At 44.5% G+C, this 14,901-nt stretch overlaps 1 protein-coding gene across 12 annotated transcripts in view; it reads right to left on the bottom strand.

The window, feature by feature from the left end:
- The window catches only part of LOC137385125 (NACHT, LRR and PYD domains-containing protein 3-like), a 118,004-nt gene that overhangs the window by 44,728 nt on the left and 58,375 nt on the right, over positions 1 to 14,901 (bottom strand). For 10 of the 12 annotated variants that reach the window (XM_068059935.1, XM_068059932.1, XM_068059928.1 and 7 more), the window contains 2 exons: positions 4,115 to 4,237; positions 1,584 to 3,321 (listed from right to left, as the gene is read on the bottom strand). In XM_068059935.1, the coding sequence (XP_067916036.1) occupies positions 1,584 to 3,321; positions 4,115 to 4,237 (1,861 nt within the window). The remainder of the gene's footprint in view (positions 1 to 1,583; positions 3,322 to 4,114; positions 4,238 to 14,901) is intronic. The other 2 variants (XM_068059936.1, XM_068059938.1) reach the window with 1 other exon arrangement.

Raw genomic sequence — 14,901 nt, 5'->3', positions numbered from 1 at the left:
TCCTGTACTTTTTACTCTGTACAGTAGATCAATCTGTATAATACCTGGGGTGAGTTATATTGTGAAATGGTGCTAACTGCTGCTGTAAAATCCATTCTCCCAGGAGTTTATATAACAAGGAGAATTGATTCTGTCCCATTGTAAGTTTTAAATGTGCCTGTGCTCCTATTTTACAGGGGAGGGGAGTCTCTCACTTTATTCCCCATTAAACTGGCACTGCATTTATTTCAAGTGCAACTGGTCTGACAGTTTTTGGGGAATCTTTGGGAGTTCCCTTCCTGATTGGGGCCTCACGCACAGGGGACAGATTATGGGAAATCCCTGGGTTCAGGCCCCAGGTTTTTCCCAGGAGCTGCTGCTGTGAGGCCCCACCACTGACCGGTGTGTGTCTGTACTCTGGGGTTAATACCCCACAACACGTTAGATTGGAGTCTTTTTATCAGCAAGTTTAACCTCCCAAATGTCACTCTTTAATGTTCAGGACTGTGAATAATTCTAAACATTTACAGCTAAAATAATTCCTGCTTCCCCAATACTCCCAATCCAGGAAACGTCTCCCTCGACATACACATCCTGCATGGGATTGGATTAAATATCTAATGTTAATTATTTAAACTCAGGTTTCTGTCCTGTTTCTAGTTAAAATGCTGGATGTGGAAAATATTTGACATTAATTTTCTGTTCAGCTGGTTTATATTTTATATTTACATTTTGCTGTCCAGACTTATTAATGATGATTTATTGTAATTGAATCAGACTCTTTCAGTGACCTGTATTTACTGATTCCATACAGATTGTAAAATCCCTGATGGTTCACAAGGATCCATTTTAGATTTTCCAGCCCTGATGGTAAAACTAAACAATCCTCTGATTATTTGTCATTGTTGTGTTGAATCTGTTTCTCTCTGGTTTAACTGAACTGCAGCCGAAGGTTAACAGCTAAAGCTGTGCAAGGTATGATGGGAAAAGTTGCCAGCTTTACACAAGGAGAAGGAGCTGTGAAGCAGCTGAAGTCATTATTTTCCAGCCTGCTAGGCAGTGGGTGATAAAACATTCGATGAGACTGTGGGATGCCGTGGTAACAAGGTTACAGATAAGAAGGAAGGCCAGCAGATGTATTTTGATTTTAAAACTAAGCAGACAGACGACTCCAGGCCCTGAGTGTACGTGACAAAGAACATTCGCAATGCTGGGAGAAACTGGATAAGAAGGGGAGGCGAGGAGCCCCGAAAGGAGAAGACCTGCAGGACCATCATGGAAAGGGAACCCTGAGTCGACTTCAGTGAAGAGAACCCATCAGAGGGAGACTGATCACCTCACCTCACAACGGGTCGTATTGAAGTCCAAGCCGTGAGACTTGTGATTTATTGTAACAAGTAGTTTAACAAGTGAAATAACAAGTAGCTAAGTGATTTAAGTAACAATAAAAGTGTTTATACGAAGTATCTCGTGCAGGTGTCTTTTGTCCGCCACGACAGTTGACACCCGAGTTTGAGGGTCAACAGAACGGTTTCTTTCCCTTCATTACAGAGCAACAAGACAACCTGTGACTGTTCAACAGTTAGAGACAAATAAACAGTTACCTCAACTCCTGGAATTTGTGCAGTACGGGACTCAGCCGCTGGAGTCCTTCACACTGAATGTTGCAGCCATACAGATCAATGTTTTTTATGGTATCACAGAGACCAATAACGTGAGACAGGACGGCACAGTCAATTGGGGTCAGTTGCAATCCACTAAATGTAAGTATTTCAACAGATCCCACTGTGTCCTGAACCAGTGCTTTATTCTGAGACTCAAATAGGTAGTGCAATGTGTTCAGGAGCTTCCATTTACCAGTTACATTCATGTTTTTTCCAATCTGTCCTTTAACCTTCTCCTTCACCCAGTCAATCACTCGACAGGTTGTTTGATGAGGAAATTGACCCAGAAACTCCTCCAGGGGTCGAGCTGCCTGTGGGGAGGAGAGACCAGCAACAAAACGCAGAAATATCTCAAATCTCCCATCTTCCTCACTGTGAGTTTCACTGAGGAGATTCCAGATGTCCCCGGGATTTGGAGTCAGGAATTGTGCAAGTGCGGCTACAAACTCTTGGATGGTGAGGTGCGGGAATGTGTAAACCACACTCTGGACAGAATCATCTCTCTCCAAAAGTTCCATCAGGAATCCAGACAGGAACTGGGAAGGTTGCAGATTGTACTTGATCAAATCTCCATTTCTAAACACAATCTTCTTCCTGGAGACTCCTGTGAAGGCCATCTCACCGATCTTCAGTAACACATCACGGGGGTTTTCAATCTCTCGGCTATGGTTTTTCAGAATGTTGTAAATATAGTAGGAATATAGCTGGGTGATGGTCTTTGGAACTTGCTGCTGTTTCCTGTCTCTTTGTGTAAAGAAGGGACCCAGTGACAGACAGAGGATCGAGCAGTAGGAAGGGTTGTAGCACATGGTGTACAGGATCTCGTTCTCCTCCACGTGTTTGAAAACAGCTGCTGCCACCGTCTGATCTTCAAAAAACTTGTTGAAATATTCCTTCCGTTCATCACCAACAAATCCCAGGATTTCAGCCCAGACACTGATCTCAGCCTTTTCCAATAAATGCAATGCAGTGGGACGACTGGTCACTAACACAGAACATCCTGGGAGCAGCTTGTGTTGTATTAAACTGTACACAATGTCAGGCACTTCACAGCAGCATTCGGGATCTGTGCACATGTACTGAGGTTCTGTATTTCTCCGATTGTCAGTAAAATCGATCGTGTCCTTGAATTCATCCAAACCATCAAATATAAACAGCAATCCCTCTGGATTCTTCCAGAGCTCTCCCAAAATATTCCCAAAGTAAGGATACAGATCCAGTATCAGATTCCTCAGATTTATTCTGTAGTTAATAGTATTCAAATCCTGGAATTTAAAACTGAAAATAAATTGAAAGTTTGGGTATATTTTCCCAGTGGCCCAGTCATAAACAATCTTTTGTACCATTGTTGTTTTTCCAATCCCCGGGACTCCACTCACTGCTGCTGAACTCCCAGATTTGGATTTTCTCTGGGAAAAACTGCTCTGGAATAATTGATCAGTTCGGATTTTTTCCAGTTTTTTCTGGAGATGTTTCTCTCTCCACTCTTCATGGTCTCGGCCGCTTACCAGCAGTTCATGTTCTACAAGTGTCCGATCTCGAACAGTAGAAATGATCGTTAGCTCAGCGTATCGATCAACCAGCTGGAAAATCTTAACCTTCTCCTTTATTAGGATAGTGTTCACTCTCAGTGTTTCAGTTTGTACCCGGAGTGTTTCCTTGTGTTTCTGTTGAACATCTTTAATTAGAACAGACAGGAAGTGGTTTTCAATGTTAGCTGTATTGATATAAAAACAACTTCTGAAAACATTTTATTATTCAATAAATGTTGCAAGATTTAATTCACAGCTTCAATAGAGGTGTGTGTATAAATTAAAACTCAGTTAATGAAAACCTCACTTGAAAGTGAACAATGGTGAAAAGAAGTTTTAAATCCTGATTTGATTCTAACATTTACTGAACATGGAGATGCCGACACAGGTGATATTTTCCCTCTGATGGTTAACATGATCTGTCCTGCCCTGTACAATTAGAAATCTCATTACAAATCCACACGTGATCCTGGTTATTAGACAGTAGAGATTCCATTGGATTCATTTTTAAAACCATCAGCAGTGTTTACCTTCTGTAAAAATGGAAAATTTGACATCGGACACAAGTGGGTTATACTGTGAATTGTCAGTAATCCCACTGTTATTGTATCAGACAATGAGCAGTTTATCTGGCTGGACATTGGCTCTCAGTTCAGCAACATATTAATTTAAAAATTCTCATTATTTTCAAATCCCTCCATGGCCTGGACCCTCCCTATCGCTGTAACCACCTCCAGCCTGACAAAACTCTGAGGCTCCTGTGTTCCACCAAGGGTAGAGTAACACAGTTATGGCACTGGACGAGTGATCCGGAGATATGAGTTTATATACAACCATGGGAGCTGGGGAATGTAAATTCTGTTCAGTAAATAAATCTGGAATAAAGCTAGTATCAAGAATGTTGTTCATGAAAACTACCAGATTGTCATGAAAACCCACCTGGTTCACTAATGTCGTTTAGGGAAAGAAATCTGCCGTCCATCCAGTCTGGTTCTAGGTGACTACAGACACACAACAATGTGGCTGACTGCTGGCTGAAATGGCCTGGCAAGTTACTCAGTTCTATCAATTTGGTAAAAAAAAGTGTAAGCAGTATAAAACCAGACAAACCACCTGGTGCTGACGGAGGCTCCTGACACCACATGCATAACCAGCCCAGTTAACCCTGTAAACTCCTCTTCACCAACATCTTGTGCCAAAATTCAGAGAGCTGTCTCACAGACTAGTCAGGCAACAGCCTAAGATATTCATAATCACAGAATCGTTTGTCGCTTCACCAGGTTGACACCTCATTTTGAGGTATGCCTGGTGCTGCTCCTGGCATGCTCTCCTGCACTCTGCATTGAACCAGGTTTTGTCTCCTGGCTTGATGGTAATGGTAGAGTGGGGGATATGCCGGGCCTTGAGGTTACAGATTGAGGTTGAGTACAATTCTGCTGCTGCTGATGGCCCACAGCACCTCATGGATGCCCAGTGTTGCATTACTAGATCTGTTCGAAAACTATCCCATTGAGCACAGTGGTAGTGCCACACAACACGATGGAGGGTATCCTCAATGTGAAGGCGGAACTTTATCTCTCCAAGGACTGTGCGGAGGTCACTCCTACCAACACTGTCATGGACAGGTGCATCTGTGGCAGGCAGATTGGTGAGGACGAGGTCAAGAATGTTTTTCCCTCTTGTTGGTTCCCCCACCACCTGCCGCAGACCCAGTCTAGCAGCTATGTCCTTTAGGACTCGGCCAGTTCGGTCAGTAGTGGTGTAACCGAGCCACTCTTGGTGATGGACATTGAAGTCCCCCACCCGGAGTACATTCTGTGCCCTTGCCACCCTCAGTGTTTCCTCCAAGTGGTGTTCAACATGGAGGAGTACTGATTCACAGTTGAGGGAGGGCGGTAGGTGGTAATCAGCAGGAGGTTTCCCTACCCAAGTTTGACCTGATACCATGAAACTTCATCAGGTCCGCAGTCGATCTTGAGGACTCCCAGGGAAACTCCCTTCCGACTGTATTCTACTGTGCCACCACCTCTGCTGGATCTGTCCTGCCAGTAGGACAGGACATACCCAGGGACGGTGATGGCAGTATCTGGCAGGTATGATTCCGTGAGTATGACTATGGTATGTTGTTGCTTGACTCGTCTGTGAGACAGCTCTCCCGACTTTGGCACAAGCCCCCAGATGTTATTAAGGAGAACTTTGCAGGGTCGACAGGGCTGGGTTTGCTGTTGTAATTTCCAATGCCTAGGTCAATGCCGGGTGGTCTTTCCGGTTTCATTCTGTTTTATTGACTTCGTACAATAGGTACAACTGAGTGGCTTGCTAGGCCATTTCAGAGGGCATGTAAGAGTTAACCACATTGCTGTGGGTCTGGAGTCACATGTAGACCAGACCAGGTAAGGACAGCAGATTTCCTTCCCTAAAGGACATTAGTGAACCAGATGGGTTTTTACAACGATCGACAATTGTTTCATGGCCATCATTAGACTAGCTTTAAATTCCAGATTTATTAATTGAATTCCCATTTCACCTTCTGCTCTGATGGGATTTGAACCCATGTCCCCAGAAAAATACCGAGTCTCTGGGTTACTAGTCCAGTGACAATACCACTACACCACTGCCTCCCCGCAGACAAGAAATAAGACTCATCGAAGACAGATTCTTAGAACAAAGGAATGAACCTTCGATACGCGACGATGTATCTGTGTTCCAGGAAAGGCTCACGAAAGCTTGTAACGTCGCTCAGGAACATCTTAAATCATCCCAAGCCAATATGAAAAAAATGGGCGGACAAGAATGCAAAGACCCAAAATTTTCAACTAGGGGATGAAATATTAGTATTATTACCTTTACAGGGTGAACTATTAAAAGCAGGTTCAGTATGAAGTGGTGAAAAGAGTGGGTACGGTAAATTACTTGATTGAAACCCGTGATCACTGGGAAAAGAATTGGCTGTTTGATATCAATATGTTGATGCAATATTACCACAGGGAGGAGGATAAACCAGTGCAGGTATGCTAGGTAATGGGGACTATTGAGAAGGAAAAGGATAGTGAGGATGAGGTAGAAGCAGGCCTAGACAATTTTCAGATTGAACCTCCTACTGTCCAGTTAGCTAATACAGAATGGCAAGGAAAATTGGACAACATGCTTTTGTACTTACAGACAGAACAACGTGAAGACCTAACAAGACTTTTCACAGCATTTAAGAGTCCGTCGGGATAAGCCAGGATGTACAACCTTAGCCACACATGATGTGGATATAGTGGAATCCATTCCGATAAAACTTGTTATCTCTTGCCCCACCCCTGCTTTATTTGCTTAAAACCTATTCCATTTCTTACCTTTGCTAGTTCTGAGGAAAGGTCACTGACCTGAAACATTAACTCTGCTTCTTTCTCCACAGATGCTGCCAGACCTGCTGAGTATTTCCAGCATTTCTTGTTTTTATTTCAGATTTCCAGCATCTGCAGTATTTTGCTTTTATTTTAGCCTATAAAACACCATCCTTACCGCTTAAGTCCAGACAAACAGGCTCAAGTAAAAGCAGAAATCCATGCTGGAAAACAACGTAACTGAATGGAGTCAAAGCAGCTGGAGTTCACCAATAGTTATTAGTGTTTAAATCTGACAGGTCAACCCAACTTTGCATAGGCTACAGAAAAGTCAATGCAGTAATGAAGGCAGACTCTTGCTCAATTTCTCGCTTGGAAGAATATTTACAGAGTGGGCAGTGCCATTTGTATTAGAGGTAAATTTGGTTCGAGAGATACTGGCAAATTCCTTTGACACCCCAAGCTCAGAAAGAAGCTGTTTTTGTTACAATGGACGGGATTTTCCAGTGTCAAGTGATACCACACAGATTACCGACTCAAAATAAAAATTCAGAGACTAGTGAACCCAGTAGTGGCCAGTGTACCTAACGATGCAGGTCATCTTGCTGAGGTGCTGGTCTTTAGGAATACTTGGAAACAACACATGGAAAAACCAGGAGACTATGTTTGAAGGTTGCAATTGGCTGATGGAAACAACCTTTGTAAAAAAAAAATGTTTAAACCAAAATGCTAGACTATAAAGATAAAGTTTATTGTTACAGCCTTATCATTTGAAGATTGGACACATTTTGGGGGGGAAAAACGACGTTATCGCCGATGCTTTGTCACAAATTTAACCTTATTTCAGTTCCAGGAGCAACAATGCTACAAAGAAAAATTGTGTTAACGACCAGTAGAATGAATGATGGGTATGAATGCGAAAATGTGTTTATACTGTTGGCGTTTCATTTCACCAAGGGCGGAGGTGTTACAAGTGTTTTATTTTTCAAAAGAAAACTTCGAGTTTTGTGTTTTGAAAGACTAGGAGAAAAAGGGATTTCTCTCTGAGAACACTGAATGCTGAACTGGGTGGGTATAGATTGCAAGGCAACCTGTTTCCAAACAACAGCAAGGGAACTGACAGGTCACCTGACTTACTGTTAAGAGTTCAGTTTCACTTTTGCTTTGTGAAAGACCAGTGCTGGACAGGCAGGAGGCAGAACAAACTGGCAGGCAGTTGTTTTTTTTTGTTCGTTTTTCTTTTTGCAAACCAGAGAAAGACCTCTCCCTGAACAGAAGACTTGTCTCTCTTAAGAAAGGGAATCCTACATCTGAAATAAAAGCAAAATACTGCGGATGCTGGAAATCTGAAATAAAAACAAGAAATGCTGGAACCACTCCGCAGGTCTGGCAGCATCTGTGGAAAGAGAAGCAGAGTTAACGTTTCGGGTCAGTGACCCTTCATCGGATGAAGTTGTGGCTGTGTTCTACCTGGAGAGAGAAAAACAGCCCTGGAGAGGAAAAGACCCAGAGAAAGAGGAGTTGCTGCTCTCTATGGAGAAAGGCTCCTTTGCTAAGAGGAAGCCCTGCATTGTTAAAGGTAGCAAATTGCTATTGCCTCCACGTTCTGGAAAATCTCTGCCTCAAGAGTGATTCCTGTTCTTTGTGTTTTGGGAGATCTTGAAATTTCAAGAAAGCTTCTATTGCTAGACTGTTACTTTAAAATTTAGGTAGAGCTGTTGCTGTATCCTTTGCTGAAAGACCCGTTTGACACCTGCTGCAGATGAATTACCTTGCACGCCTACCCATCACAGACTGTTCATCAAACCCGCCTGGAGAGACTTCGAGTAGCATCTGACTATTCGATTCTGGGATCCCTCTCCGATCTAGAAATATCCTACCAGCCCATGACCACCAACTATCTCATTATTGCTAAGAAATAGTTGAACACCAAAAAGCTTTTTCCCCCAGTTAACTGATTTTTGAATGCATGTGTGTGTGCATGAGGGCTAGGAAGAATAAGAAGTTATAAAATCTTTTTATATACAAAGTGATTGATGACAACGCTACGTCATCAGAATGCGCCGCGGTGCGCACATGCGCACACGGTCTCAGGCCCTCTGCGCATGCGCTGCGGTCCGGATTGCCAGGACCAGTTTGTGCAGGCGCAGATGACGTCATCACGAACGTCATCTTCCTCGGGGAACACGCCAGGTTGGCCTTTGCGCATGCGCCAACTGGTCCTGGCAATCCGGACCGCAGCGCATGCGCAGATGACCGGAGCCCGTGTGCGCATGTGCGTCAATCTTCCAAAAGCTTCAGCGCGAGTTTTTGAAAATGGAAGGAGGAGAGGTTTCGTCGGGCATTTTAGCTCAATTATTTAGTCATTTTGGACATTTGCTTCATTTTTATTAGACAGAGGAGATTGTTCCAAGGTAAGTTGCTCTGAAAATACATTTCAAGGGAGGGAAGGGAGGGAAGGGAAGGGAGGGAAGGAAGGGAGGGAGGGAGGGAAGGAAGGAGGGAAGGGAGGAGGGAAGGGAGGAGGGAAGGGAGGGAAGGGAGGGGGGAAGGGAGGTCGGGGGGGAGCAGCGGAGCGGCAGGGGAGTGCCTTTTTCTGTGCATGCGCCATAAACACAAGGACTGGCTGATGAGATGGAGCCAATTAATTTGCCCAGCAATTGCCCGGAAGCACCTTCGGATGGAGGTGGCCACGCGCTGAACATCAGTCATGTGCCACAATCCATGGATCCTGAGCGTTTCACCCCCTGGCCTAATGATCTGATGGACCATACATACGCCTGCCTGTTCAAAGCTCCACTACCCGCACCTGCGGTACCCTCTCCTTGCTGTTCAGTTACACAGTCACCTGTTCCTACACCCATCCAAGCAGTGCACATGGACACACAGTCACCTGTTCCTGCACCCATCCAAGCAGTGCACGTGGACACACAGCCACGTTTCCCCATCCGCCCTTGAAACAACCATGCAGAGCCTTGTGAGACTCCGCAATTGCCAGCTGCTGCCTGTCAAGCAGAGAAGGCATCCAAAGGGGTCAAGCACTTGGGGAACATTCAGCAAGAAGAGACTGAGCACTAAAAGAAACAAGCATGCCGTGTCCAGTGGTAGCACAAATGTGAATGCTCTTGCTGCGTACACAACTGGTGAGGTGGGAGTGCAGCCACACCATTCTCCATCCTCAGTGTTGCTTTAAGGCAAAGGTAGATAAGAGTGAAAGAAATGGAAGATGATGCTGATAGTAGTAGGCAGGATTAAATGGGAATGGATGGGAAGGCGCACGAGTAGCATAACCACTAGCAGGGATCAGCTGGGCTAAATGGCCAGCTTTATGTTCATAGTCCAAAAGAAATGTGCTTCTTTTTCCAGCACCCTCACATCATTCATGTTTTCCCTGAGAGCAGCATTGAACCATCACGAGATAGGGGCAGTTACATCATCCTGACTCCTACAGCTGAGGTGGGTACTAAGTGATTCATTGGCCTATACTGCAGAGCATAAAGCATGCGCAACAGTAATTTCATTGGAGGGAGGGAAGCTCTGACACTGATGTTCTTTCGTTATTTCCTTTCATGTAAAATGTGCCCTTGAGAAAACAATCCTTGACACTTAAGGACGGCATTCCAGCAAAGGAGGCAGTGCAGGAGATGACGCAAGGATGTGCTGATTCCTGCATCTGAGGTGGGTAATAAGTGCTTCATTGGCGACGTTATCAATTGGTGCCTTCACTGCAGAACTTAAAAAGGTGTGCACAACAGTAATTTCAGTGGATGAAGGGAGGCAAGCTCTGACTCTGATTTGCTTTATTTCTTTTCATGTAAAACATGCCGTCGAGAAAACAATCCTCGAGACTTACGGTCAGCATTCAAGCAACGAAGGCAACTGGATCATGCTGCGGAGCTCATCACGATGTGGAAAGGAACGTTGCATTTATGGATGAATTGGGAATGCACATTGGGATGCGCTTGGGGAACATTCACCAAGAATAGACTGAGCTCAGACTCTTGTGACTTTGCCTTCTTCACATGGACAATACAGTAGTGGAATAGAGAGCCAAGCGTTTATTCACCACAAGGCTCTCCAGGAAGAATCTCTTTAGCTGTGCATGGCAGAGACTCGGCCTGTCTGTCTAACGGGAATGCTGGACACATCCATGCACAGCAGTTCCTCGGATACTTAATGAACTTAATAAAACTTTTCAATAATTAAACCCAGAATTGTTGAGGTTTTATTTTGCATGCTATTTCCCCGACTTTGCAACTGCACTTCAGATATTCAACTATGGTGGAGGGGTGGAGGTAAGGGGGTAGAGGGAGGGGTGGGTGAAGAGGGGGAGGGGTGGGGAGAGGGAGAGGGAGCATGCAAAATGCAGGGACCAGACAGTTGCAATGCCTGAAGTACTGTGGAGAAGGGGAGAAAGCAACTGGATTGGGCATCCGCAGCTGGAGGGAACGGCTGAATGGAGAGGGCCGGAAGCGAGCGTGCGAAGACCTTGGTGTCACCGGGTCCAGGGACTGGCCAGTAAGTCTTTTGCTGTTGTGTTTATGGCGCATGCACAGAAAAAGGCACTCCTCTTCCGTTCCGCTGCTCCCCCCCACTCTCTCCCCTTCCTCCCCCTCCCCCCCCACTTCCCCCTCCCTCTCCCCCTCCCCCCCACTTCCCCCAGCTCTCCCCCGCCCCCCTTCTTTACCCCTCCCTCCTTCCCCCTCCCTCTTTCTCCCCCCCTCCCTCTCCCTCATTCTCCCCCCCTCCCTCTCCCTCATTCTCCCCCCCTCCCTCTCCCTCTTTCTCCCCCCCACCCCCCGGCACCGCTACCGCTGGTCTCCCCGCGCTGCTCTCCCCGCTCCCTGCGCTGCTCTCCCCGGCCCGCTCCACTCTCTCACTCCGGCCATTGTATTCTGCCACGTGTTTGTTAGGTTTTATCACTGTGATTCTTTGAGCAGCGCCATCTTTAGTCCTGGCAGCTGCTACAGTCGCAGGCTGTGACGTTTTCGTGGCACATGCTGTATTTGCGCATGTGCCAAAACAGCGCCACCTACCGATCGCGTTGTCAACAATTGCGGTCTTTTATGTATACAGATTTAACCCATTACTGTTTAAGATTTAGTTTAATAGTAAATAGTTAATTTTGTTGTTGTTTAAAGAAACCTGGTTTGGTGTGCTTTATTCTGGGGGAGAAATAAAGTGTTTAATTTGGCTAATTTTCAGTAGGAAGGAAACTTTACTGGTATGTTGTGACCCGTGAAGTAGTGGGACTGAATTAGCAGTGCATTACTCCCACCTTGGTGACTACAATGTGAATAGGTATGAAGTTATCCACTTTCGTAGAAAAAACAGTACAACAGAGTAATTCTTAAATGGTGAGAGGTTGGGAAATGTTCATGTCGAAAAGGACCTGGTGTCCTTCTTCATGAGTCATTAAAAGCGAGCGTGCAGGTGCAGCAAGCAATTAGGAAGATAAAAGGTATGTTGGCCTTCATTGTAAGAGGATGAGAATACAAGAGTAAAAATGTCTTGCTGCAGTTGTATAGAGCCTTGGTGAGACCAACCCTGGAATATTGTGCACAGTTTTTGTATCCTCATTTAAGGAAGGATATACTTGCCATAGAGGGAGTACAATGCAGATTCACCAGACTTGTCCCAGGGACACTGTCTTATGAGAAGAGATTGAGGAAACTGGGTTTGTATTCTCTAGATTTTCAAAAAAATGAGAGGTGATCTCATTGAAACATACAAAATTCTTACAGGGTGTGACAGGGTGGATGTAGCTAGGATGTGTCTCCTGGCTTGTGAGTCTAGAACCGGGGGACCTAGTCTCAGAATAAGGGATAGGCCATTTAAGACTGAGATGAGGAGGAATTTCTTCACGCAGAGGGTAGGAAATCTTTGGAATTCTCTACTCCAGAGGGCTGTGAAAGTTCAATCATTGAGCATGTTCAAGACAGAAATTGATAGCTATCTGGATGCTAATAACATCAAGAGATATGGAGATAACGTAGGGTAGTGGCATTGAGGTAAATGATCAGCCATGATCTAACTGAATAGTGGAGCAGGCTCAATGGGCAGAATGACCTACTCCTGCTCCTTTGTTCCTATGCTGCTAATTAAAATTACAGGCGACTGGAAGCTAACAATTATTCAGCAGTTTTACACATACATTCATTGATTGTGGTTTGATAACAGTCCGGTCATGTTACTGATTAGAATTAGAAATTGAACTACTGCCCACTTCACTCAGTGTAATGTTAGAGCAGAAAACATTCGCAGTTCATCTGAACTGTTCTACCAATAATTATACTGCATTGTTTTGTTTTGGTCTTGATTTCCTACAATGCAGGTTTAGGAAATTAAAAATATGTTTCTGTTAGTCATTACATTGGGTTCAAAAACAACTCCAGAGTTAAAGGATTATTCTTTGTGTAGAATGAGATTCTCTCTTTCACTGTCATTAGGAAGTTGGCCAATAACTAACTTTCCAGTCACTCTGAACATTGTCTTTTCCTCACATTTCTCCACAGATTAATGTTCTATTGTGTGAACATTAACATATATTCTCAGATTGGATCAAACACATTCTGATGTCTCATTCTTTGCTGTGAAATGATAACGTTTTAATATTTCACATTTCTCCACCTCTTTCCCTACAGTTTAAAAGGAGACAAATCAGAGCCAGGGAACTACAGGCCTATCATGCTGACATCCCTTATTGGGAAGATGCTAATGGGATCAGAAAAGATGTCCTTTATGTTTACAGGGAAATGAAGGGACCAATAGAAATTTATAACTGAGCTTCTGAGAAAATAGCTTCTGACCAACAAATTTTGCAGAGTATTATTTTGAGGAAGTCATTGGGATGGTGGATGAGGGAAATCCTGTGCACATTGTCTACTTGGACTTTCAGAAAGTCTTTGATAGGGTTCCTCACACTAGGTTACTTCAGAAGATGGAATCTTGATGTATCAGTAGAAATTTGAAATGCTGGATTAGGAATTGTCTTCAATCCTGCAGCCAAAATGTTATAATTAACAGATGTGATTCAGCTTGAAGACATGTTACAAGTGACTGGTCCTAGACCTGCTACTTTTCACAGTCTGTATTAATGACCTGGACAGTGGCGTTGGGAGGATGGGAAGTAGGTTTGCAGATGGCACTAACATATGTGCAACGGTTAAAACGGTTGAGGAGGGCAATCAAATCCAAAAACATTGTAGATGTGCCAGGAGAGTGAAGCAAACATGGGAAATGGCATTTAATTTAGTTAAATGTAGTGCCACACATATTGATCGGGCAATCAGAGAACACAGGAATCATTCGGAGGCATCAATAGTGAGAGAGTGTGAGAGGGAAAAAAGATCTTGGTGTTATTGTACACAGATCACTGAAGGTTAATGACCAATGTAAAGAAATCATTGCTAAAGTTACCAAAGTACTGGGTTATATTAATCGAACCACTCAGTATAAAAGACAAGGCACCACTTTGACACTGGACAGGTCACTGGTCAGACCACATCTGGATACTGTGCCCAGTCTTGGTTCCCCCACATGGTGGATGATATAGTGCCATTGGAAAAGGTACAGAGGAAATCTTCAGGAATGATTCCGATCTTAGGGAACCTGAGCTACTGAGACAATGTCAAGGACCTTGGTCTATTTATTTTAGAGCAGCACAGACTTACAGGCAACCTGATAGAGGTATGTTAAATAACTGAATGGCTGGATAGAGTATATTATAGATAGATTATTCTAGTTTATCAGATTGGGAGGATCAGCAAACACACATTTAAACTATGTAAATGTAGGAATAAACTGGATGTTCGATGGTTCTTCTTTCCCAGAGAATTGTGAGCCTCTGGAATGTGCTGCTGGCTGCTGACTCTCTGTATACCTTCAAGAGGGAGCTGGACCGGTTCCTGACTGGGACAGAGATCTCACCATGTAGAAGGTAAGTGTCTTTCCAGGTAAAATGTGGCCCATGTAATCTCCTGGATTGCACGGGGATTGGGGGGGGGGAGCAGTCAGAGAGGAATATCACAGAGCACATTTTCCCATATTGACTCTGGGTATTGCCCAGGTATGTCCTGTACACAAAAAGCAGGACAAATCCAACCCAGCCAACGACCGCCCCATTAGCCAACTCTCAATCATCAGTAAAGTGATGGAAGGTGTCATCAACAGCCATCAAGCGACACTTGCTTCGCAACAACCTGCTCAGTGATGCTCAGTTTGGGTTCCGCCAGGGCCACTCAGCTCCTGACCTCATTACAGCCTTGGTTCAAACATGGACAAAAGAGCTGAACTCAAGAGGTGAGGTGAGAGTGACTGCCCTTGACATCAAGGCAGCATTTGACCGAGTATGGCATCAAGAAGCCCTAGCAAAACTGAGGTCAATGGGAATCA

The sequence above is a fragment of the Heterodontus francisci genome, chromosome 28 (assembly GCF_036365525.1).
Source record: "Heterodontus francisci isolate sHetFra1 chromosome 28, sHetFra1.hap1, whole genome shotgun sequence".
NCBI lineage: Eukaryota > Metazoa > Chordata > Chondrichthyes > Heterodontiformes > Heterodontidae > Heterodontus > Heterodontus francisci.
Note: the sequence above shows the minus strand (reverse complement) of the source record. Positions and strands in the feature narration are given on the sequence as shown.